The following is a 27,645-nucleotide window of genomic DNA, read 5'->3' on the forward strand; positions in this document are numbered from 1 at the left end:
ACCGTTGCGTTAATATATATTATATGAAGCCGGCTAGTATACCCATCTCTAGGTCGAGCCAATTAAATTGAGAAAAGTTATATTGGCTTTGATTATGTACAACTCGACGTTGAGAAGATATTGTATCCAATGCTAAAGTCAGCTAGCAATTAAGAGGATTTAGGCAGTTACAGTTGGCTACTTGATTGCAGGTTGACTGCCAGAAGTGCCAACTCCCAACGCTACACCGCTAAAGTACAGAACTCCAACATCTGACAGAAACGTCAGTTTAGACTGAGTCTAAAACGAGAGGATAATATGCTGCTCAACTAAAAGTTAGAAAAATAAAGGGCAAAACTTGTTTTTGTGTTTGATAAGAGTAAAATGGGATATGTCAGAGACTGAGTTGAGACTTCGAGAGAGAGTGTGAAGAGATTGTGTTGTGTTAGAAAGGTTTCAAGTGAGATTAATTACTTCAAACTGTCCAAACTATTAAATTGAATTTCGTACATTCCATGCGAATAGCAAAGTTGTGTTGAAGACATTTGTAAGAAGACAGCTCGTTATAGAAATTTGTAACAAAATGGAAGATGAAGTCGGTGGTCCTTTGATTTCAACACATTTTCTTGACGTATCACCACACTTTCTTGACGTTTCACCACACTTTCTTGACATCTCTTCACATAATGCAACCCTCGGGAATGGGAGTTTGGTATCTGAACTTTCATCTACTAGTGTTTTAAAAACTGATACTGAAAGTGTTTCAGAAACTGGAGATGCTCTGAAAAGTGGCATTTTGATTGAAACAAGCAAGGGGTAGGTCGATTAATCATATTTGTTTAATTAAAAGGGAATAGATATCCGGTCTCTAGGGTAAGGCTACTCCCCAAGATCCTTTTTTAAAATTTTGCAGTTATGTTCAGGTATGTCCAATAGCAAGTAGGATGGACATTTTATCCTACAATTCCTCTCTTTGAGGGCAAGGTATTATAACCTCAATAAAAATTATTAGATTTTCACGAAATTTTTTCTAAAACATGTAAATATTTACTTGTCCACTTTACATTATTTATGGATTTTTTTTCAAAAAGAAAATGCTGAAAAAATAATTAAAATCAACTAAAGTACTTTGGTTTATGGAGGCCACTCTGCCCCTATTTAGGCCTACTACTTGTTATTACGGATCTAAGTAGGTTTAGATTAGGTTATGGGGAGTCCTTAATAAGCGGCCTACACTCGTTATTCGATTGCTATTATCAAAAAATTTGATATATAATCCAACTTAAAAATCGTAGGTACACAATAAGAGTTACAATAAATTACCGTAGCAAGAAGAATCTCATCCATTCTCCAATCTCAACCATTTGATAATAGCAATCGAATAATGAGTGTAGGCCGCTTATTAAAAAAAAAATAAAAAAAAAAAAAAAAAAAAAAAAAAAAAAAATAAAAAAAAAAAAAAAATTAAAGTCTACCCTAGGTTATCATTAATATGTTAATAGTAGTACCCTAGTTAAAGATAACCTTTATGAATTCTCACGTTTTGAGTTTGAATTTGGGTACTGAGGAATGCCTTTTTTGCCAGATGTCACTGATGGCTAGGGGCATTTTTGATTAGTACTTTCTTGTCCTCGGATAATGTGCCAGATCGTTACATGAACATTTTATAATACGTACAAATGTCTTATACAATGTAATAACAAGTAGTAGATAGGGATAGAGTGGTTTCTGTATATTTATTTATTTATTTCAACGGGAGAAACCCAATACATAAAAAAATATACAGTGAAAAATTTACAAGTGGTGGCTAACATGCATAAACTGATGAATGACTAGGAGCTACGTATTACTTACAAACAAGCACATAATTAATTGATATCAAAACAAACCTCCGTAAGTTACCAGTCAACAACAAATGAAAAATAAAATATTTAGAAGAAAAAAAAGATAACAGAATTAATATCTATGAAAGGATAACAATTTATATAAAAATCTGAAGTTATAGAAAACGAATAATAAATACATTTCCAAAGAATCAAAGCAGCGCATCTACATATATACATACACACACACACACATACGTACACACACACACGCACACACACACATATTGATAATAAATAATAATAACAATAATAATATCTATAACAAATGTCGCTAATAATATATAATTCAACAAAAATCAATAACCATAAATGACGCTTGCAATTTCTATAATACCAAGGCATTTACAGTTTTCTTCTTGACCACAGTGACACTATCAGCGAAGAAGTCCACGTGAGGAGATACTATGTTTCCAAGACGTTGGATACGAATGAGGGTACTATTGGCTTCATAGTTCGAACCAACGTGACGTCTGCCGAATAGTTCGAAGATCTGTATAGGCTAATACCAAATGACCTGAATGAAAACAAATAAGTTTTGGAAAGCTCTAAAAAGTTTAAAATAACCTCATTAAAGGCACTAGGGTACCAGTGAGGTTAAGGGCTGGGGTAGGGTTCGATAAGCGGACCCGGTTTTTTATATTGAAATTGGCAAACGATATTACTTAATCATAACCACCGATATAATCAATTATTAATTACTGATTAATAATTGATTATAATTAATAATTGATTATTAATTATTAAACAATTATTAATTAATCACTGATTAATTATTTTGAACAAATAACGTAAATAATCTATATCAACAGCTGTAAAAACTTTCAAATAATACACATAAGGTAATATTTCAATTTTACATATAAGTAACCTTTGATTATTAAAAATGGCAGTCAATTTTAGAAAACTACACGACATTGCATTGAAAGATGATAGACATGTTTTACGTGGCTTCAACATGTCGGTCTCATATAGAAAAATCCATTATGTGAAATTTGTGGGAAAGAAACAACTGTAACTGTGAGAGGAGCAAATAATATGGTCGTCTTTAGTTTTCATAATTTTTCTTATAATAATTTGTTTCATCACTGTAAATATTAAATCAATATTTAATTTAAAACATATGAATGTTATTGAGGACTATAATATTATACTTTTATATCGATTGATAGTCTAGGATTTGAGATGCGAATATTAGGTATCGATGATTACATTCTTCGATATAAGAAACCGGGTCCGCTTATCGTACCCTGCCCAAGGGCTGGAGTAGCCAATCACAATTTCAACGTTATTAATTTATTCTGTTAGTCTTCCTGAACAAAATTATAGCCTATAAGGATTTAAGGGGTGTGAATAACTGGGTATTAGGGGAGTTAACAGCTGGAATAGCCAATAAAAATTTCAACGTTATTAACATATACTGCTCGTCCTCCTGTAGCCTACCAAAATATATATGGTATTAGGAGATGGAAATAACATTGTTTTTAATAATTGAACTATAAATGTAGATTTGTGGTTATATTTGTGTAATGTGCTTAAATTGTTATTTATGATTGTCAGTGATATCTGAGGTCAGAACAGTTGGTAATTGTGTTAACGGCCGACCCTGCAAAATACAAGTTTAAAAATTTGTCATACAGGATGAAATGACAGCTAGTTGTAGGGTTAGTAAAACGTTTGTTTTCATGAGGAAAGCTATGCTTAAAATATAATGCCAAATTTAGCTAAATAAAGCTCCCATCCAGTTAGTTTCTCAAAGACCAAGGAACTTTCCCAGGGAGACATGGTTTCAAATCAAATCAAATCAAATCAAATCAAATATCCTTTATTTTCCATCAGACATGTAACATTGCATTGGATTGCGTCATAAATATTAAAAAAAACCACATGTACAGTTTTGTATCTATAAAAATTATTATTAATCATTATTAATATTTATATATTATAATTAATCAATTATTAAAACTAATTAATTTTACATCATACAGACTATTTATTTCCAATAAATTCACTGAGGTGTAGAAACATTTTTCTATTAAAAAAGCCTTTCAGTGATCTCTTAAAAGACCATTATATCATTTACATTCTTTAGGTCCACAGGAAGAGAATTATAAAAAATTACGGCATTATAAAAACAGTGATGTTTGAAAAAAGAGGTTTGCATGGGGGGGGAATATTTAATTTTGTTGCTATTTCTGAGACAGTGTCCGGACTGCGGAATTAGTGACTCGAAAATGCCCTGGTTTTGCTTAAAAAAGACCAATGTGTGGTAAATATATATACTTGGAAAAGTAAGCAGATTGAAGTTCTTAAAGTGTGATTTGCAGGATTCTGATTGACGGATGCCAGCAATAGCTCTCACCGCTTTCTTCTGCAAAAGAAAGACATGGTTTGTTCTGCAATTTTCAAAACCCCAAATTTCAACAGCGTATGAAAGGTAGGGATAAACTAATGCAAAATATGAAGTTAGAAGCACATCGGTGCCCGTGAAAGATGAAAGTCTACGAAGAAAACAAAAATACCAGCACAGATTTTACGTGCGACATGATTTACATGAAAGGAGAAGCTAAGATTCCTATCGACAATTAGGCCTAAAAACTTGACCATTTGCTCAGAACAAACCTCTGTATCGCCAACCCAAACACTCAAAGAGTCATTGCGTCTTGATGAAATTGAAAAATCTAGCAATGTAGTTTTATCCAGTATTCACGGCCAAACCATTACTCTGAAACCACTGGACTATTGAAATTACACTGAACAAACGTATTTATCTCCATATTGAAACGACAAGACTCATCAATTACAAGTGATGTGTCGTCAGCAAACAAAACACAACAAGCCCCTCGAAACACAACTGCTGAGGTCATTCCACATACAAAATAAAGAGGAAGGGTCCAAGTATGGAGCCCTGTGGCACAACCCGTCTTGACAATCTGCTCGTCAGAAAAAAGCATCTTTTCCTAGTATTTACGTCAACGTATGGAATTTCCCACAACTTGTCTACGCTGACTCAAGAAAGATGACAGCCATTGATTTGCCAAGCCACGCACACCCACTCTGTCAAGCTTTTGCAAAAGAAGTTCATGCGAAACCATGTCAAATGCTTTTTCTCAAATCAAAAAAGATACCAGTAGAAAACTGTCCTTCATCAAGAGCTTTAAACAACTTTATCCAAGAGAGCAAACATTGCCTTCACAGTTGAGCCTCCCTTGACAAAGCCAAACTGTTTGTCAAACATAACTTTATTACTCTCCAGGAAAGCCGTTAACCTTATCAAAACTGCCTTCTCAAACACCTTAGAAAATGTCGATCCAATCGAAATAGGCCTGAAATTATCAAGTTCCTCAACCAGTCCCCTTTTTATGTAACGGCTTCACTATAGACAACTTTAAAATGTCAGGAAACAGGCCATTTTCAAACGAAAAAATTTATCAAATGAGCAAGTGGCCTAACAAAATAACTCCGTACATGATTTAAGAAGCTTCGATGATATATTGTCGAAGCCAGAAGAAGCCTTTGCTTTTATAGATCTGATGATGTCAGATACTTCCACTTCAGAAACAGGTGAAAAAAGAAAATGAAGACACCCCAGCACATGATTGTTGTTGAAGAAGAGACAACGATATGGAAGATGAACTTGCATTCGACACATTAATGAAGAAATCATTGAACAAGTTAGAAACGTCCTTCGGATCCCTAATAATGACTCCTTTACTATCCTTGATGGTTCGAGGGATATCTGCCAAAACTCTTTGCCTTACCTCTATGCTCGTTCACTATGTCCCACACAGTCTTAACTTTATTTGAGGAAGTCTGCAGTAAATGTTTTAACTTTAGATGAACTTAGCTTCCCTCACACTAGCCCTATATTGCCTCTTCAAAAGAAAGGTATTGTTTTCTACTCTCATCAGAAGAACTCAGGTCTTTAGTTTATAATACCAATGCGCAACCAAATCACGTAGCTCAATTTGCTCCTGGTTTTTAGTTAAAGACACTTTGGCATTTGGAGAAAGCCCACGAATCCGAACCCTTTTCTCAGGAAAAGCCCTGAATGAAATAAAAACTCTATAGAGGACATAAACAAGCTCATCTTATCATCCATTGTTCTAGCTGCGTAAACATCATGCCATGTTTCCCCACCCAGAAGATGTCTAAAAATACGAACATTATCTTCTACAAATGATCGCTTAAAGCATAAACTTAGGGCAATCAGGACTAGATAAATACCTGACATGTGAGATTTGTGCATGGTGATCGGACAGTGCATTTATCACGACAGAGCAACTGAAAATGTCTTCAGAAAGATCAGTATATACGTGATCAATTAGGGACCGGGAGTTTTTAAATTCCCTCGTAAAATGAATTTACTTTATTGCTTAAATCGTGAGATGCCATCCATGGATAGAAGACTATCTACTTTTCATGTCAGCAACAGAGAGATTAACATTGAAATCACCCACAACAACAGTTCTATAACTTCTGGATTTATAATTTTTTGGAGGCAATCGGATAAACATTCATAAAACATCTCATGTTCTTGCACTGACGCTGAAAAAGGTTTCGGTTTATAAGCGGTAACACAACAAGAAGAGGAAATTGTCTGAACTGAAAAATCGCTGCCGCAAGCTCACACCTACCCTCCTGACAAAATCGGGGAGACATCTAAAACATTGTGTTTTATTGAAGGTTTACTAAAAATGCAAACACCTCCCTTTTGATAAAATTTTCCTACAGAAAAGCTGTAACACCAGTGTAACCATGCAGTGACAAAAACCTCAAACTCAAAATCTCTCAGGTGGTGTTCAGACAAACAAATTATATCTACATTTTCGGCGTCAATAAAAAGTTGAAAATTATCAATCTTGTTATTTATACCTGAACATTTTGATGAAGAATCTTTACAGTATCAGGTGGGCTATCCAGGTGTCCAAGATCTGCCCACTGCAGAGTCCCCGGGGGGACACTCATAAAAAATCTGTGCAAGGGGTCAACACCTTTTCAAAACCCTCAGACCGCTGCAAGCCAATGCCGCAATGAAAAACAGACTCAAAAAGCGTAGCTAGATGAGTTATACCTCTCCTATTGAGGTGTCGTCCGTCTCGGGCCAGGTCACGCTCCCTACAGAGCAGTTTAGCCTCCACATAAGTGACTCCAAAAGTTACCACACATCAGCTCAATTTGTTCATTAAAGTGAAAAAGGGCCTTGTATGAAATGTCAGTTCTAGTCAGTACACTGTTTACAAAAAACTTTGGAATTTGGAAACTGGAGTCCTTACAGTGTACAGCAAATCCGCCATGCTGTGAAGTGCTTGACGTTTACCATGGCCGCCATTGTAGCCAGGCCCCCCCTTGTAGCCTCGTATAAGATTGTTTTGTGCCTACATGTAAATAAATAACAGAGAACTGCCTGTTAACTAGCTTCAACAAGTTCTGCTTGATATCATTAATTTTAGCCCCAGGACAACACTCGACATGACCCCCTTTTTGTTGAGTACTTTTTACCTGCATGTCGTATGATTGAATCTCCAATCAATAAAACATTCTTAAAATTCAGGCTGTCGCCACTTGAAAGCTCTAAAACAAGCAGAACCTGTTGAGGTTTGACCAGAAACAGAGGGGACGGGCAGTAAGGCATCCATCTCCCCCCCATCCATAGACTCAGACAGTTCAGCCATAAGATCGGGGGAGAACCAACATACCTCGCCCCCGACAGCACCTCCCCCTCCAGTCTTACAATTTCACTATTTAAATAATTAATGTTAGCTTCCAACACCTGTACGGTGGTCAGAAATCTGCCCACGTTCTGCCTCCATGTCAGAAATCTTGACCTCCAGTTCCGAAATTACAGTGTTGTGTTGTGAGTGACATCAGACCCAGAACACTCCTTTGACTTAGTACCACAAATACAGCCAGTTTCTACACTATTCACTTGGTCTCGTAAAATAACAATTTTCTTGCTTACAAAGACTTAGTTTATTTTGGAGACTTTTTATTTCAAGATCACAGTCATCTTCTATAGCATCACACTCGTTACATTTATTTCCTATAACTAGAGTTGAGATCTGTAAACTTAGTCTCTACAGTTTGTAATTGATAACAAAGACCTTCATTTTCAATTTTTAGATCCCTACAGAGCTTTTCAGTAGAGTCTAGTTTGGCCATAATGGCAGATATGTGAGGTACAAGCTTTTCAACAATGTCATTACCAAAATTGCTCCCTACTTTTTTAAGTTCAGAGCAGAAATTAGAAGCCAGTTCAATGACTTCATCATTTAAATGGTACAAACCATCCGTTGCAATTAAGCATACCACTACCTCTAGTTACTGGTGGCATGTTGTAAGTAATTAATAAATATACGTGGTCACTAGTTAATTATACAATAATATTTACAGCACAAATAATCACAGAAAATCAGTAATGTATACAAGAAATAAGCACCTTTAAATTAAAGCTGATTTACTACACTTAAATACAAAGTAACCCTTAACTATACAATAAAAGCAGCTTATCAATCAAGAGCAGTTCGTCCAAGCGATGCGCCGAACACATGAGCCATGAAAAACAACAGTCAGTAATATTTAGTAAACCACAAACTGCAGGACAAGGCCGTTAAAACGCCCTCAAACAAGAATCCGCAAGGCCGGCAATGCAGGAGAGTGTTTTCATTGCAGTACAAAATTGAAGGCGCACCAACAAACACTCGCAGCGGTCAGTTAGAGCCGAGCCGGTCTGGTACAGCATTAGTCACAGGCGGGATAATTTGCTGCGGCGAGCAGTGGTTGGCAGCGGCGCACACTGCCTGCGCTGATGATGATAACGCTGCCTGTGATGAAGCTTGCAGTGGCCAACGTGTTCAGTTGGGTTAGTTACTGACTCATACATTCAGTTACTCACAGTAAACTGTCCCCGCTGATGTACGGAGCTAATACATCTGGCTTCAATGAAACTCCGACACACCCGGCCGAAAATAAACACCGCCAAATAATGACAATACAATACAAAATCAACGCAGCGAAATAAACCCCTGTCAAGCTTCTGCAGACCAGGTCTGCCACCGCCCTATGAGCAATGCTTTTTTCAGGCTCAGTATAAAAACTAGACTCTGGACAATGAGGAAGGTTTGCTCGGAGTAGGAGAGCCACAGATGTAGCTTTTACAAAAAGCGAGCAAAGATGAGCATTAGCTTTACAACTAAAATGGATGCTATCTCAGGATAATTCTCTGCAGGTGAAACAGCTATTGGATTCTACAGACTCCACTCCAAAATTGTTACACATCAGGATAAACTGTGTGTTGATCATGTAAAGCATTATACGGTCATATCATGCAGAACTAGGATGCTGCTCAAGACATTTTTTTTCCCTAGAACGTTCCCTACGTTTGCCATGGCCACATTGTACCAAGGGTCACCATGGTATAATTCCTTCGAAGTGTCACAACTTATTTGTAAAGTAAATAATTGATAGATTTACAACTATATAAATTAATAATATCTTCTTAATATCCAGGAGTTTTCTCCCAGGGCAGCGTCCTTGAGATAGCCTCCTCCAGCACACTGGTGACTTGTGTAGCGAACACGAGAGTCGCTTTTCATGAGTATGTAGCGAAAATTAAGACTAATAGATGTAGGTGAGTAGGATGTCCCTGGAGTCATAGGGGCAGGCTAGTAAGATTAAGGAGTTGCAGAGGATTTGGCTTAGCAATAAGTGTTTTTCAGCTTCCACTATTGTGTTTAGGGTTAATCTTTTTTTCAGCATCTCATTACCCATTCTATTTTTAGCTAGAAAACGTTTTGTTTATTTATGGTCGTGTCATAATGGTCTATAAACTCACAACAGATCACAGACTAGTCCTTTTTTATCTAACATCTAGGAACAAGCACTCTATTTTGAAAAATTAATGTCAGTAAGTAAGGTTACAAACGCATTTAATAGGGAATCAGCAAGAATAATAATTTGAGGACTATTAAAGTTCTGTTTAAAAATTTCTCAAATTAAAAATAATAATCTAGTATGACTGGAAAATTATGTTAATGGGTGTATAGACATCAAATACTGTAGCCCTTGTAAACTTTTTGTGAAACAAGCAATAAATTTATGTTACGACATGTAAATAGTTCTTAACGACATTGTAATAATAAACTATGTAGTATACAAGGTAAATGTGATTTATTTCTGAATATTTAGGCTGGAATGGCTGACTCTCACAGACGCTCTTACCTCTGGCGTCGGGGGCTTAAACCTCTGTGTTGAGGACTTCCAGAACGTAGCGGCGCAACTGTTGCTGCCACAGGTGTCGATCAGCACCGTTGTGGAGGAGAGCAATGTCAGTGTCATCTCTGAAAAGGATGACAATAGTCTTTCGGCATCCACTGAGACAGAGCAGACAGTGCAATGTTTCAGCTTGATCAATCCGGTACGTAATTTCAATTGATATTGGTCAGATTGTGCGGAATTAGATAATCCGTCTAGTCAAGTATTTTTTTGATCATCAAAAAGGAGATTCATCGAGGGCGTGTTTAACTCGGTTGTTCTCCCAGGTTACAATACATGAAAGAATTTTTTATAGATTACACTAATAAAAGTAAATTTAACTCACTCTCTTGCAGGCTAAGTCAAAAGGCTGACCCTAAGTCTTGCTCTTTGTCGGAGTACGAATGAATTATTTTCCTATGGGAAATGTTCATCGAACCTACTCACTTCCCTCATCACTGAGGGAAACCCACACAAATCTCAACAGTAGATTGTTTCCTCACTTCCCCCGATTTGTTGATCTAACTCAGAGTTCCTTCCTGTGCTAAAGGTTACTATACTTGCTTTATATGGGTGGATCCTAAGACCTTCACTATGACTTCGGTTGCTTATAAAGTCAAAGAGTGTTTTGGGTTAAGTACTCCAAAGTAAAAACCCCTTTGGTCTATTCTTTTGCTGTCAATGCCTTCTCAATTGGTGCAGAATTAAGCCACATGATTTCCCTGGAGTGTAAATAAAAGCTGATTTGAATGAAGAGGACGCTATCATTTCTCCATGGTCTTAAGAAGAAGGAAGACAGACATATCAATCTAAGGGACTTAAGCTGATTCAGACCAGACCTCTTCTGCTTTGGAATAAACACGACCCTGAAAAGCTTGCACATTCACATTCGAGGAAGGAGAAGATTCAATCCCTACTGCAAATAGACCAGTCTGACACTGTCCCCTTAGGTGATTTACAAGGTGATTTACAAGGACTAAACGAGTTGTCGCCCACTCAATCCTTTTGAAGGTTACAACACAGTACCCAAACTACATTTTGAATGATTGGCATGTCCTGGAGGTCTCCCTCCACAGCGGTTGATCCTTTTCATAGATAATAGAGTCCAACACTTCCTCCGGTTCAGTGAAGTAATGCCTTGAGACCACCAAGCAACGTGTTTTTTTTTTTTGCTAATGTTTGTGAAGCCTTTCACAATCTTGCACATTATGAATGTCAGTACAGAATTTCTTCCAGACTAGTCTCTTAGTAGTAAGAACCTTGCGGTTGTACAGTGTAAGCGACTCATGGTCCATGTACCCTAGGTTTTTACTCCCCTAATTCACTTCCTCAGTGTTGGCAGTTCAGAACTTCATCTCTGATACTCTTGTTATAAAAACTAATGCAGAAATAAATAAATGATATTATAACAATAATGCAATTTCTTTTGTTTATGTATTTAAATATATATCAATTTGTCAAGTTGAGTTTTAAACTTTTGCTATCTTACTGTTCATGTAGGTTATCTAATAATTATTTTGATGCACCAATCTCTCGAGAAATGATCATGCATTTTTATTGTTTCAGATTCAGAAGTTGGAAAGTATTGCAGAGGCAACAGAACACTGTGAGGAGTCCAAGATAGAAGTGCTTCAGCCAGTCATAAGGTCTAAAACATTGAACTTGTCTCTGAGCAATAGAACTATACTTAAAAAGAAGATAAAGTTACTGACGTCGTCTGTGTCTGAGAGCACAGGTACCAACAGTGATTCCTCTGTGCAGTCAGCTCCTCAAATTCAGGTAAGCTTTGTCATTCGCTGGTTAATCCTTCTACATGGAGATTTCCAAAAGAGGTTTTATTTTAATATTTTTGTAGTATAAATGATTGTTTTAAATCTTAAAGCTATTATTATGATCATGATTCAATAATACATGCCTTGTAGAGCCTAAAATAATATAAATTAATTTTTTTAATAAATACTAAAAAAAATTCAAAAAAATACAAAAAATGCAAAACATATTTTATGCAAAACTCGTATAGAGTGATTTCCTGCCTGCGCGTGTTGTTGCTCTAATAATCAGAGGGAACGTTAGTAAAATTGTACTAGATTTATTAAGTTTCATTGTGATATTATAAGGAAAAAATGATAAAAATCTGGCAAAAATTTGCTAAGATATTTGAGGCTCTACTAAAGCTTTATGTACTTATACTAGCTTTGTTCATGAAAGCTCTGCTGTAGTGGTCACTGTGGGGGGTAAAAAAAAAAAACTGCATCAAAGAGTTAAATAGAGAATTCATTTGTGTTGTGTAGACTACTGAAGATGGGGTAAAAGTATTCCTAAATAGTGTAGGTACCTCTGTGAAGATATAAATGAATTTTATTAATTAGTTATAACTGTAGATTAATTTGGTGAAAACTGGGTAAATATTTGTTTTGCTACAACTCTCAGTCACAAAATAATTAAAAATGCGTTTTTTTACTTTTACAGGTTAAGAAAAAAGGAGGATGGCCTAAAGGTCGGAAGCGAAAACCTGAACTAGCGAACAGACCACCGAAAGCTCCTTGCACTGGCTACGTTTTACTATCTGAATGAAAAGAGGAAAAGGCCAGAATTTAGTAATACACCTTTTCCTGAGGTGAGATAAACTTCATTACTTTCTAGTACTAGCAGCATATTCATGTAATTCTTGTTTTCAGGAAAAAATGTGATATGAGTGGGTAATATTTATTAAATACTTAAAATGCATATTTAGTCAGATAAAAAAGTATACACTTAAATTTAGCCACATGTGTATAGTAGTTTAATATATAAACATTTTTTTGGGGTCAATGTTGGCTTCAATTAAACTTAACAATGCGTAATACATTTTTAATGGACCTTGACAACTCCTTCTGGGGAAGCCCTAATTTTGCTTCTTCTAAATCAATTTGCGAGGCGAACTTGGCAGCACAAACTTACCCACCCACCATCTCACAATATGGCTGGGCCTTTCAAACTCCAACAGTGTCCACCGTCTTCCAAACTCCAACAGTGTCCACCTTCTTCCAAACTCCAACAGTGTCCACCTTCTTCCAAACTCCAACAGTGTCCACTATCTTCCAAACTCCAAAGTGTCCACCCCGTCTTCCAAACTCCAAAAGTGTCCACCCCGTCTTCCAAACTCCATCAGTGTCCACCGTCTTCCAAACTCCAACAGTGTCCACCGTCTTCCAAACTCCAACAGAGTCCACCGTCTTCCAAACACCAACAGTGTCCATCTTCTTCCAAACTCCAACAGTGTCCACCATCTTCCAAACTCGTGTCCACCATGTTAAATGTGGAAGTATGAAAAATCTTTTCCTTTAAAATGTCAGTCTTAATTTTTTGTGTTTGATAGATTAGGCTCGGAAGATGAGAGAATTGTAGTCTGTACTCTGTGTAAATGATGATCTAATGTTGTTTGTGCTGAGACTGATTCGAGATTTGTGTTGTCTTGCATTCTTAAGGCTCCCTGCACTCTCTATGCTGTAATGTGTCTTCATGTGCCGTTTAAAAAAAATTATGTTTTATGAAGAAGTCCTCGTAACCTTTTTCACTACACTTTGATCTTGAGTTTAGTGGTGGTGAGTTGCTAAGCTGCATTTTCAGTTTTTAAACATCATACTCTTCATAGATGCGCTTTGAATTTCTTCTCGTTTGTGAGTTTGAGCCTATTCCATTTAAAATAATTGTGTTTCCGTCTTTAATTTTCCATTTCTTCAAAATTTTTCAGCACAATACTTAGCTTAGTTTTGAATTTGATAGTTTCCTTCCTTTAAAAGACAATTTTCTAGTACTAATATGTTGACCCTATTTTGGCAGCCATTTCAAATTTATCATCTTCATTGTTTGACTTTCATCAGAAAATTATTTTCAATCAAACTGTTAAGTTGTGAATGGTGACAGCTATTTATTTATATGGCCAGAGATCTCTTATTCGTATATCTCATGGTTTTACATTTTGTGCATTGCCAATTTTCATTTTCCTGGAGAAGTCCATTTTTTAAGCTCTTTCCTGCAACATCCCGTACCACTCAGGTATTTTGAGGGAATTTTGTGTTAGTTTGTTGTGATCCTATTTGGACAGAATGGGGTTTGGGCTCTGCAACTGTTTTCTCTATATTTATTATGGCAGGAGACAGGGTTGGACATACTATAACTGAAAACCTTCTGGAAGGACAACAGGTGTCAGAAATTTGCCATTGTTATTCGTTACAAATAATGTTATGAGCTACGTTAGTGTGAGATCTTGTATGTTTCCCACACATATTTATATACAAGGATTACTTAAAGTTTAGATGGAGTGGTTTGCTAGCATTCACGATAAGCAATCACAATTGTGTAATAGAAAGAAAATTACATTGGTGTAAAAGAATGTTTATTTGAAAACAACTGTAGTAATAGTAAAAGTTACATGTTACTTTTACAATAGCACTTATTTATTTTAGCTATGCCAAGGTTTTTTTGAATAGTAACTGTCATTGTTATGATTCCTCCACAGGTTACCAAGATTTTAGGTAACGAATGGAGCAGCTTAAGCTTGGAAAATAAAAAAAGAGTACCTTCAACGTGCACAATTAGATAAAAAACGCTACAGAGAAGAACTCAAAGTCTACAGAAATTCTGATACGTATCGTTCATATTTAAAAAGGAGAAGAATTAAAAGTAGGTCATATCAGTGTTGTAAATAGTCTTTTAAAACTATATACAAGTATTATTTTTAAACAGCTTATATTGTTTGTAATCTATTACTATTGTTATTAATTTATTGAAAAACCAGTAGAGTAATGGGTTGTGAACTAATTGAGACTTCATACTTGCAGTATATTACAAAATTTTAAAAGTCAATGTCGCAAGAAAACCACTGATGTTCACATTTGAGGATGTTGGTATGTTGCACGAGAAACGCTGACGTCCTCGTATGAGGAAGTTTCGTAACATCACTGTATTTTTGGTATTTTAAACCCTTTGGACCCCAAGCGGTCGATTTTTGGACGTCTGATAAGTATGCTAAAAAGACCAAACGGTCGATTTCTGGACATTCGTGAATCACACTAAAAGGACCAGGCGGTCGATTTCTGGACGCCGGAATTTCAGTATTTTTAACCCTTTTAACACCGACGTCCGTACTATAACGGACGTCGTAAAAATGGCGTCAACTCCCGACGTCCGTATAGTGCGGACGTGCACTTTTGATTACTTTACTTTACTGGCCACCTATTTCACCAAATGCTTTGAAATTTCACAGACTTGTGCACAAAGATATTTTGCATCGAAATATATTAGTTTGTAATGGTTTGACTTCGTATTTTGTCAGTCTGTGACTGAGCAATTGCAGTTCGTCTCGACTGACTGCTCACGCTTGTTGCAGACAGCTGTATATCACGTGGTTGTGAATATTCCGTTTTCTTCACAGTTTTAGGTTAAAGCAGTGTAAAAGTACGGCAGTTAAAGTTTAGTTTATTATCTGTTTGATTTCAAAATGAGTAAAAGACATCGTTCAAAGTCTCCCGTAAAGTGAAAATACACTAATTAGTAACCTAGTTGCAAATGGTGTGGATGTGATTAGTGACGACGATTTGAGTGATAGATATCTTGAAAACATATTGTTTTATCATGAAAATATTGTTTTAAAACTTTTTTAAAATTTAGATTATGAACAGTTTTAGTTATTTTGTCAGAAATAACTTTGGTTTTATGTTTATTTTAAGTACTGTGAATTTCAAAATGTCTTGTTACATTGCCTTGCCCAGAAATGGCAAAAAGAAAAATTTACACGGCTTTAACAAAAATTGATGTTACTTACTCCACTTGTAAATAAGGTAGGCCTATAATTTTTGTTTCCTTTTATTAAGGATTACATATATCATAAAGTAAATGGGTATTTTTGTGTCAAATATTTTTTTATCTATATGGTTTCCATGATCAAACTTGAAATTTTTTCATTTTTATTTATTTTTTATATATGTATATGTATGTAAAAAAAATTACTATTTCAAAATAATAATTTTATTTGTATATTTCTGTAAGCTACATGTATAAATAAGTAAAACAAAAAAAGAATTACCTAAATATCTTAAAAAAATAACTGAGTTATGAATTTTTTAACAAAACCCTTACATTTTGTCTGAAAATGGCTTGGGATTTCTGGCACACATCACTTGATTTAAATGGCCGGGGTTAAAAGGGTTAATAAGTAATATAATAATGTTAGCATTTAAAATATAGTTTTTGTTATATACTTTAAACCATATACACTTTGTTAAAAGTATTAAGGATATTACAAATATTGTTTTGTACGATCTACAAAATATTAACACAGCCGCAATACAATAAGCGCTGTCAGCTGATCACTGCGTACTGCGTAGTGGCTTCGCCTCGCCGCCGGGCGCCAGCTGTCTAGATGTGTACGTTCTGTCCCGTTTGTTGTTCTGTGTTTTCGATGTAGTAATGTTTGCTTTCGTACGAATTTTTTTTTTTTACTGAATTGTGATGAAAATAGCTTATGAGAACTTGAGAACAAGTGAACTTGATAGGGAAATAGATAGGGAGCTAGATTCGTCTGATTCTTCAATTCCATTTGATGATCGGACGCAGATCCCACCTATAACCCTATTCTACAACCTTCATGATCTGGTCAAACGTACAAGCGATCAAGAAAAAAATCAAGATTTGCAGTTGGTGCAAAGAGGGCTGTCATTCTCTTTGCTTTGGCAAACGTGTGTAAATAGTGCTCCGAGTGAAAATTGGGAACTTTGGGATTATACCGACCACACCCAGACATGAATCGTTATTTGACATTTTGCTTCTACTGATTACTAGATTAGCGTAGAACAATATTTCGTCAATATAAAACAGGAATTGTCTTATCGCAAACCCCTCCCCATCCTCAGACAGAGGTCAAAGTCGAGCGGTCTAGTAGATAATGTGACTGCAGAGTCTCGCCGCCCGTTCAGCTGGTACGCCGCGACCCGGAAACCAGTGCTAATACGCTACAGGTTGAGTGAATGTGGGGTTCAGCTAAATGACATAATAAAATACAAAAGGAACAGCACGACACCATCTTGACTAATACCTAGCTGAATACATGTGGCGGTCAGCAGTTGCGGCTGAAGGCGGAAATTCACTACACTCACTCATCCTTGATATTGCTGCATTCTGGGCGTCACAGAAAACCCATTAAACAGTTGATAATCATTGTAAGTTTGTAATTTTGTAATTAAAGAGTTGTTTTTTTTCGTTCTATAATGTTTGTTTCTATAAATTTATATTTTTGTGTTCCTCATACTGGTGTGGTCGGTATAATCCCAAAGTACCGAGAAAATTTTTTGTACATAGTGTATATATTTTTTTTATTTTATGCCATTGTAAACAGTACATTTTATTAACTTATGCCTATTTTGATCTTCACTATATTGTAAAATAAAATAAGAATTTGTATAACTTAAATTATTATTATATTTTCGATGCTGTACTGATATTTCCGAATAACAACATTTTTATTGCTTTTGTAGCAAAATGATAAATTTCGTTTAATTGTATTATTTGTATTTCAAATAAGTTAAAATTTGGTTACACATGTAGAAAACAATATTCTCCGTAAAATAAATTGGTTTCCCATGGTTAAAAAATAAAAACTCTTTGGTTTTTTCAGTAAAACACTGTAAACTAAAAAATTATTAAATGATTTTGTTATATTATTTTTATTTTTTTTCTATATGCAAAAAAGGAGGGTCACATAAGACGATTTGGAGTTTTATATACTTAGGCTGATTTAAAATGTACATTTTGACACCAAATACATAATCATATGCCAATAAATACATTTGTTATGATTTTTCTCTTGAACCACTTCAAAAAAGCATGACTGACAACTGAACAGTTTTGGGAGCTAGTCCACACAGCAGGTATTACTGTATTGGGCAACATCTATTTTAGGGTCCGGTCCGGTCCTTAAAGGGTTAATAATAGTGAGGCTTAGTTTTGGTTGTTTGTCATCGCAAAAAGATCAAACTAACAGATATTTAATGTTTATACTTTGAAAAACTTGCTATGCATGCAAACGTTGTAATAAAGGCGTTCATCCCAGATACGCCTTGGTACTTGACAAATAAGATTCACCACTGTTCTCATGGTCTACTGGTTCAATTTCTAACAACTCTTTTATATCACTAGATTGATAGCTAAATAGTTCTTATCCATTTCAAATATATATAATGTTGGTAAAATTCAACATATAAACCCCCCCCACCCCCCCCCCCCCCCACCCCCCCCCCCCCCCACCCCCCCCCCCCCCCACCCCCCCCCCCCCCCACCCCCCCCCCCCCCCACCCCCCCCCCCATTTGTTTTCGAAAATCATGCAGAAAGATAAACAGACAGAAAAAATGTTGTCCAGTCTCACAAGTAATAAGTTCAGCCAATAACACCGTTATACTATGTAAAGTTTTCTTTAATACAGAGATATATAGTTGACTAAATATACGAGTACATGGACAACTGTCAACACATGTGTTTGAACACATATATAAGGATCTGGGTGTGGAACGTCTCAATACAAACTGGGATAGTAAAATTTTCAGGGAATTCAATCAACAATGTCACCTTTTGTAATTGTATGATGATCGGTGATATAAAATATAAAATCGAAACTCAACACTTACAATTTTTACTGTCATTACATATTATAATCATATTTATCACATAATATATTATACTCATTACACTGTGTTCTAGTGATAAAGAAGACTTTCAATTTATTATTTTTATATTACTTCATAAATATTTAATATGAACCCATGTAATTTTAGGAGTTTTGCATAACCATGAATGGTAATTGTATATATATATTACATTATTATTATATATGTTCACAAAATGTATAGAAAACATCAACTAACTCATGTCACAGAAGCAGAGACGTTAGATCACATGTAGGACAAAACTATAATTACACAAGATTTACATATCACAGGCACAGTCACAATATGATATATAGTTCACTTGGTAATCAAACACTGTATCCCACCACTCCTGATACTGTTTCATTTCTTCGCTTTAAGGTTTACGATAACGTGTGTGTTATTTATATTATACATCAATTATTAAACAACAACCCAAAAGAGTCTTAGATAATGTATGCAATAATACATAACATCTACTAACACAAACATAGAAAGCCTTAAATGTTCTCTATTGCACACAATAAAGTAAGTGTTTTTCATAAGGTGAAGTTGGGTTGTACGCCCTAATGAAAGAACTAGTTCAGATTTTAGATCATAAGAATATTGATGGGGGAGATTAACTTTAATTTAAAATACAATTCACAAATTGAAAGTGATTAAAACAAATATTAAAAAACATAATAAAATTTTGTGTTTCAATATAACTTATATAAATGTCCATTAAAATTTGTTCATAAATATTGTTACTATTAAAAGTTAAAAATTTCTTTTTAATTTAAAGATGATATTTAACAACTTTTGACATGTTTTGGTAGTTTATTACATTTTTTTTATTTAATAAATGCGATAAAACTCTAAAGAACTTGCTGAGTTACTTTTTCACACTCCATTTATAAATGACTTCTTTAAGTATTAATTTTAATTTTGGAATTGCTTTTTGATACACTCATTAAAAATCATGAGCTTATAAACAATTTGTTTTAATAAATGATTTTTCAAGATTCTACTGAAAATATAGATTTTTTAATTTCATCAAAACTAATGAAAGTTTTATAAATATTTTAATAGATTTGTGTATATTTTATTTAAAAAGAAGAGATCAGTCGTAAAAGAGTTTGAGATAAAGTTTTAATTTTTCTGTATAAAAATTCGTACATCTATAGTTTTGGTAATTTGAATAAAAATTGTATTAATCTTTTATTGCATGATTTTTACAGATTCATATTTTGTTTAGGCAGAACTTTTACACACTATCTACTTAAACCTTTTATAATGTAACTCAAACAAGGAACCCTAATATATAAAGGTTAATGACCTTTTGGTTTTTCAGATTTATCTGTGCTCTCTTCTTCACTGTAGAATCCAAGTTTCTCAGCAATGTAGCGGCGGATAAGTTCTACTGTTCCATCCTCATCATCTGGCATTCGGGACCCGCCTGGTCTCTCATGACTTAACCTTTCCTTCTCCGATCCTCCTGATGTTTCATCTGAAATGAAAAAAAGTTATTTTGGCATTTACCACTTATTACTATAGGTAAAATTTTTATAATAAAAATATAATACATCCCAATAAAATAAAAACACTTGTCTATAATATACTTGATTAAATATGGTTGTAGTTCATCCTTATTGATCAAAGACAAGATATTTCTAAATGCTGTGCACTGGTACAATAAATGCTGGATGCGCATTGCAGGCAGAGACTGCAATCTACAAAACATTTTTATCTTAAAATTATTTTTAAGGGATTAAAATATACTGAATTTTAAAATCTTGCAAAAATTTTAAAATTGTTATAAAAATATTGAACAATATAAAATTTGTACTCACAGTTATTAAGGTATGTAAATTCCAGAAAAACACAGAAAAGTCCCTTAAATGTTACTTTGGAAAATATTTTAGGAGGTCAAAAACAAACTACCTTTTATTTAAAATTTAGTTTTGGTGGAAAAAATTTGGTAATCCGTTAATAGTGTAATTTAAAGTAAAGAGTTTTAATATGTTGAAAACTTGGAGCAGCCTAATATCTTCTGTCTTTAAGGTTTGTGCATGCCTCAGAATCGCAATCTCTGACCCGCTAGATCGCATAAGCATTGTCGTTTCCTGTTCTCTACCATTCCTGCGATAACACAGCCCACTGCCCCATTCTCCCTCCACTCCAAGTACCAGAAATTAGTTATCTGTCCCCACCTGTTATCTTTCTCTCTCTCAAATCTCCGGAACTCTAGATTTGGCAGTTTCCTATAGTAGCAGGGTACTATTTCATGTTTTGCAAGCATTCTTTTAGAAATGTAATAACAAATATTTGTATACTCAATACATCAAGTAATTTGGTATTGCTGTCTTCATACAATTCTGAAGATTATTTATTGTTACCAATATACACTTGTTTTGTTTTATATTAATTTTAAGAGTTTGAATTACAAATGTAACATTTATAAACAAAAAACTTTCCAAGTTAGCAAAACAATGTGAGATGGGAAAAATGATGCTAAAAATTTGTTTTTTACACTTTAAAAACGCTTAGATATAAAAATGTTTTCCCAAATTGGGAATGGTCATCAACTTTAAAAGTTGAAGAGATGTTCAAAAAAAGTTTAGGTTTAATAAAATTTTTCAATTATTACGTTATATTATAGTGTATTAAAAACTGTAACATTGTGTCCTGTATTCGTAAATAATTTAATTAAAACGGTGCAGTATTGATTAATATACAGTAGTAGTAATAGTGGCAAAAGGTCATAATTTATATAGCTAACTCAAACTAAAAATTGGTACCGAAGACCAATACTTACACATTACTCAGAAAATTTCTCTACCAATAAAAGTCCTCTCAAACAATAGTAAGTTTCAAAATGATTACTATCCACATTGTACAAAATCACGAAATAATGCAATTTTATCAACATGCATACTATAAGACACTATGTTTATTTTAGTCTCTCTGTACAAATGACTAGTTAAAACCATTGAAATCCTGTTATCCTTTCAAATCTTCCATCGACCATAGTCGATAATCAATATGAAACAATTATTTATATGATAGTAGTAAATGTTATTAAAAACAATATTTTTCAATAATTTATTTTTTTGGACGAGGCCTTTCAAAACCAAATATAGTCTGATGACAACCTTTGGTCATACTATACATTTGAAATTTTGACTGCAACCTTGGCCAAGCATATTATGCAACCTCGAGGACAAGTTATTAACCTCAGGTTAACTTCTTAATGAATAACTCTCTTTGAGAAGTGATGTAGTAAAACATGTTTGCAAAATATTTTACAGGATTTATAGGCCTTCTACATTTTAAAAATTTAGGCAATTGTGTAAACCAGGCTAAAATAAAAACGGTTGAAAATTTAATAATGTTTTGCAGTATATATGTGAGTTAAACCTTTGATTGTATTAATAGTGTAACCAATACAATCAACTGTTTATACCTTAAGGAAATAAACACTTTTTATAATGATTTTATGATTCGGGAAAATCATATTTTTTCTTCTGACTAGTATCAATTTTAAGTATCCTCTCCAGAAAACTCTGCCTTTGTATGCACCATTTTGGTTCTGCACGAGCTTTCCCACAGTCATAAGTATTAGAACCCATTGCCAGTTCTTTACTACGGTGGATGTTAAAACTACACAATATATGTGTGTGTGGAATGTATGTGACTATTTGTTGTTCACAAAACAATGGTTTTCGGACCAGACCATCTTGAAGCCAAGAAACGCACGTTTTATAATTCTTTTTAAAGCAATTTAATTCATTTTTCTAGAGTTGACCGCTAAGCTAATTTGATTTTGACAAAGTCTAATGGAAGCTTGTACAATGGTTATGTACATGTTTTATTTGCATTAGACACATTTATACTTCAACATAGTAAAAAGTAAGTAAATGTCATACTGTTTTGTTTGTTATATCTATAAATACCTCATAGCCTAGATGGTTTTTTATTCACCACAACAATAATACTTTTTATAGTTAATTTGAAATGCCTATAACGTAATTTGGTTGAAGTAGCTATATCAAAGGATTCTTTACTTATGAATCTTGATGATTTGATATATATCGATTATTTGAGACCTGGTGTTGGACGCTTATTATAACTGCAGCCGAAGTTTTTTTAAAAGAGCCTATTTGATACAGATGATAGGTATATTTATTGTTAAAATTGATTTTAATTAGTAGCTTATCTGTTGGTCATATCAATGGTTAAGTTACAATTAAGTAATATCGTTTGTCAATATTGATATAAAAATCACTTAACATTCTCTACAAAGGGAAGACATTAATAAGTGGCCTACACTCGTTATTCGATTGATATTACCGAATTATTCGATATATTATCCAAATTCGATATTATATAATAATCATTCAAAACAAGACTTATAATACATTTACAACAAAGTAATGCATAACTATATTTTTAATAACAAATTTTACAATAATATTACAAAGTAATAAATCTAACTAAGTTATGGCCTAGACCTTCACATCAGAAATACGTTACAATATTTATATAGCCTATTGCGTGGATAGCAGTGAGCTACCGCTTTTGTGAAGGCAGTAGCCAAACCCACATGTACAGTTCGCGGACTTTAGCTGCGCGCTGTGACCTTGAGTGTCTGGTGATAGGCGGGAGGGGTGGCGGGGTAGCATTATGTGTTGCGATCCAAAAACATTTCCTGAACTCATGGGTAAACCCTCCTTTCAGGAATCGTATTGGCCCAAATAACTCATCACGCTCAGTAAAATCAATTTGTTTTGTGACAGTGCTGATTGTGGTGGAATTAAATAATAAGAGAATATAAAATAATAGCAATAATAGGACTTGTCCATGTTTTCCAAGTTGTTATAGTGTTGTTTAACAATGTTTTTGAAAATAACGTATTTGTCAAATACTAATCTGCAAATCGAAATCGTGAGTGTAAAGTCGTTAAAGAGATTGTTGCGCCTTCATCTCAGCGGCTAGCACATGTTTATTTGTTGAAAGGGTAGTATTTGGGCCCTACGAGCACAGCTAAATTCCTCCAACTGTATAGCTAGAAGTGTATCACATAATTTCCCTGTATTCATCGTCGTTTTCAAATTCTCAACAAATTAGTTACTTCTTTATTGTTTACATGACAAATGACGGTAACTAATAAGCAGGAACCATAAGTTTTGTTAGAAAAAAAATGTTTATCAAATTATTTATTTGGATAAAAAGGAAGCATAAGTTTTGTTAAATAAATTGTAAGTTAATATCAAATTATTCATTCCGATAAAAACAATCAAACCATTCGATAAAACAACTGAATAAGAGTGTAGAGTGTAGGCAGGTTATTAAAGTCCACCTTCTACCAATTCTATGAGAATCACCCAAGAATAAATGCGAAGTATTTAGTTCTGAAAAGTAAAAACAAATTCGAAATTTTAAAATTTAAACACTTTAGAGGAAAGGTAATTTTATGGCAAAATTACATTTTATACAGAAGAGAAAACAACGTTTAAGATTTGTTTTCTTTCGTATTTTACAAACAATTGTTGCTTACCTTCTTTAGAAGCCATTGTTGTTTCAATCTATTGTCTGTTAAAGTTGAGGTTAGCTGCTGGACCTTGTTACACAGTATAATATAGTTGGAGAACAATAAATTAACAAACTTCTGTATTTACCTAATTGAAGTTAGAAAAATAACTACAACACTTTTATTCAGAGTCAAGTAACTATTGACTAAACCTTTTTTTAGTTTATACACCAAATACGAATAAATTTATATTATTGATTGCAAAGGAAATGACAAGCAACAAGCGTAAACAGAGCAGATAAAATTTAAAATACTTATTTCACATTAGTATTTAATGTAAATTATATTTCTTCCATTCCCAAACACAATTATAACATTCTAACAATCAATTGATTTTCATTTACCAATAAATAACTATTGTTTTACTAGTTATGTTATAAGTGGGTAGAGAGATGTGCCAAGAAAAAAGAAAATAATATGAACTAGTTTCATCTGGACGTTCCAGAACTGGAACGGACATAAAACAGTTCACTTCTTCGGAACTCCATATTCCGTCAGAACGGTTTACTAAACGTGCCAAGAAGTTCCGGGCATTCCAGCTCTGAACATTAGGGCGGCTGCTAAGTGACCCAGTGCCGATCTGGTTTATAGGTAATAGCATAATTTCAAATTGCAACTTGTCGATTTACTGGACTATTTAGAGGCAGGCCCGTACTCAGACCGGTTTATCCGGACAATTTTACCGGAGCCTGGGATCTAGGGGGGCTTGGTATGCTGGGCACCGCCTCACGTTTATTTGAAGGGTCCGTGTCGACGGAGGAGATGTCTCAATTTAGTAAGTGTATCGGTATTATTAGGCTAAATTTGTAATATCGTCCGTTACAATTTCGAAGAAACTGTGAATAATAGTGCATTCATGTATACAAGTCAATAGTTCCTACGATTGAACAAGAAATACCTCTACACTTGCGCCCGATCTGACCCAATGAATCAAAACTGGAATGTGGATACAAAAGACGAATTATCATCAATTGAGAATAAAAATTAAATTAAAAAGCACGTCTTTTATCACAACTATTAAAAGCCTGTTACGAAAGGCCTGCCGCCTGCTTTACAGTTCTCGAGTAGATGTTATCAAACGTTTATCAAACTCGGGGATCCCTTTATTGTTAGTTTTGACATTGTGTGCCACACAAGAATGACCGTTTATATATTAGTTATTATTTTTTAGTAATGATCATTTGAGAGATGATTAGTTCTTTACAGAAATCTACAGGCTAGAAGAATTAAATATTTAATTTTTGATTCAATTTTTTAAGATTTATTTTGCACATTAAAAAGGATTTTAAAAAGATAAGTCTGGTATATTAATCCATAATCTACAAATATCAGATTAAATAAATAAAACTTTAATACCAAATAAAAATTATAGGCCTATAGCAAAAACATCCTGCTTCAGTATGAAGGATTTTTTTTGCTTTGAACTATCTCTCTGGTTTTATTTTTGAAAGTTTAATATAATATGTTCGCATAAATATGTGGTTCAAAATTGCACAGTATGTTCAAGTATGTTTCTTTCAACTTCTGGTAGTTCAGATTGTACAAGTAGCAAAATCGCCAATACTTCTTTTCTTGAATGGATATTATATTCATTCAATATTATGATGAAGTTGAGGAAAGTAATTTCTGAAATTCACATCTAAGCCTGTAAAATGCTCAAAAAAAGTTCTTTTGCATGTGAAGGCAACTCTTTATCCGATGATTTCAATAACTCCTTACAATGATTTGAAAACGCCGTATGAGCTCTTGAGCATTCAAGAAACCAAGGCTTTAGTTTTTCTATCATACTTTATGCTTTTTTTAACTAACAATACATAAATCGATGTCAGCCCCTTGCAGCAACTCCATATTCAAGTGATCAAAATCACATAGCTTGTCTTTGGAAGAAAAACTATCATGTTTTTCTTCCAAAAGAAATAATCGAATTTCATCGCGCAATTCGATAAACGTTCAAGGACATTCTTCGAGAAAGCCAGCTAACTTTGGTGTGGAATAAAAGATGTTTGTGTTCATTTTTCATTTCTTCGCTAAGCTGAGTAAATATTCCAAAGTTTAAATGTCGGGCTTTAATATTATTTACTACTTTCACGACTTCATTAAAAATACTACATAGGTACACATTTTGTAATAAAAATTATTTTTTTGTCGCTGCAGTAACGAGCTTTGTCGCAGTAGTATGAATGCTTTGTTTCATAGGATTATAATATCATTATCTTTTTACAGACCCCAAGGGGGCAGCGGGCCTCACATTGAGATATTGCTCTAGAGCAATGATCTTTAGCACAAGATGGCCAGGTGTCAAACAATATTAAACTCAATGGTTATTCTATAACTGATCGATAAATTTTACTATCTACTTAAATTGTTATAAAGAACAGGCAGTTATAGACAACAACGTTGTTCCATATCAGGAAGGTTGCGATAAATTACAAGGGATGTAATAGCTCCCCGTCTTAGTGCTATGATGTCTTGAATTCCTGCGTTTTGATCATGTATTAAAATAAAATTTAAGTTTTATCACAACCTGATCTTTAGCGAAGGACTTGAAGAAACTACATCATTAGAAACAATAAGATTTATATTTGACGTACTGTGAAAATTACGATCGGTTCTTGTTTTCTGTCTCCTAAAATTAAGTAATGTCGGCGGGAAGGAGGCCATTCTGTCCCTATCTACTACTTTGTTATTACGCGATACATAAACTTGTTAATACATGTGACTCCGTGGGAGTTGTCTAAGTGTTAGTGAATATACATTGGTCTTACAGACAACCATGATGGCAACAAGAAAATAGATAGAACGAGAAACTAACTTACTGTAAACCAAGTGAGTCCGATCATAATGTAATTTTAACATGTGACTTATTCATAGACACGGTGTGTGTAAACTTTTACTTTTAAAGGAAAAGATAAACATTATAAAGTTGAAAGTCGATGTTATAAGTCAGTCACAATATTCGATTTCAGTGCACTCTGGCGTTGCAGTACCCTCTTTAGCTCACCGGAATTTTAATTATTCAAACGATGGTATTAAACATTACTTAATAATCCAAATATGAATTTATCATAAGGCAAGATATATTTATAGACTTGAAATTTTGCAAGAAAATTTATTTCTACATAGACAGGAATGAAATCTATGATGGTACATGTTTAACTACAGAATTTGGCTAAGCATCATTGAATAACTTAGTAGGACGCAATTTCTGAGATGAAAGATTCATTCATATCTTTAAAATGATTAATTACCAACCAAACCTTATACAACACTGCAACATAC

At 34.1% G+C, this 27,645-nt stretch overlaps 2 protein-coding genes across 2 annotated transcripts in view; both read left to right on the forward strand.

Moving 5' to 3' along the window:
- Window positions 1-230: 230 nt before the first annotated feature.
- LOC124355070 lies at window positions 231-12,636 on the forward strand. Its single transcript, XM_046806002.1, has 4 exons — window positions 231-795; window positions 10,050-10,278; window positions 11,682-11,914; window positions 12,585-12,636. The coding sequence occupies exons 1-4, from the start codon at window positions 563-565 to the stop codon at window positions 12,634-12,636; spliced, it is 747 nt and encodes a 248-aa protein (XP_046661958.1). The 5' UTR covers window positions 231-562.
- A 314-nt stretch (window positions 12,637-12,950) lies between these two features.
- Window positions 12,951-27,645, forward strand: part of LOC124355079 — a 53,905-nt gene continuing 39,210 nt past the window's right edge. Inside the window, exons 1-2 of the mRNA XM_046806014.1 lie at window positions 12,951-13,419; window positions 14,655-14,780. Of these exons, the coding sequence (XP_046661970.1) occupies window positions 12,951-13,419; window positions 14,655-14,780 (595 nt within the window). The remainder of the gene's footprint in view (window positions 13,420-14,654; window positions 14,781-27,645) is intronic.

This window comes from Homalodisca vitripennis, chromosome 1 (genome assembly GCF_021130785.1).
Source record: "Homalodisca vitripennis isolate AUS2020 chromosome 1, UT_GWSS_2.1, whole genome shotgun sequence".
Lineage (NCBI taxonomy): Eukaryota > Metazoa > Arthropoda > Insecta > Hemiptera > Cicadellidae > Homalodisca > Homalodisca vitripennis.

What these genes read in the sequence shown, in the direction of transcription:
- LOC124355070 (XM_046806002.1), top strand. Translation starts at nt 563, where the DNA reads ATGGAAGATGAAGTCGGTGGTCCTTTGATTTCAACACATTTTCTTGAC. An exon ending in TTGATTGAAACAAGCAAGGG is followed by an intron (nt 796 to 10,049) that starts GTAGGTCGATTA and finishes CTGAATATTTAG; the next exon opens with GCTGGAATGGCTGACTCTCA. An exon ending in GTTTCAGCTTGATCAATCCG is followed by an intron (nt 10,279 to 11,681) that starts GTACGTAATTTC and finishes TTATTGTTTCAG; the next exon opens with ATTCAGAAGTTGGAAAGTAT.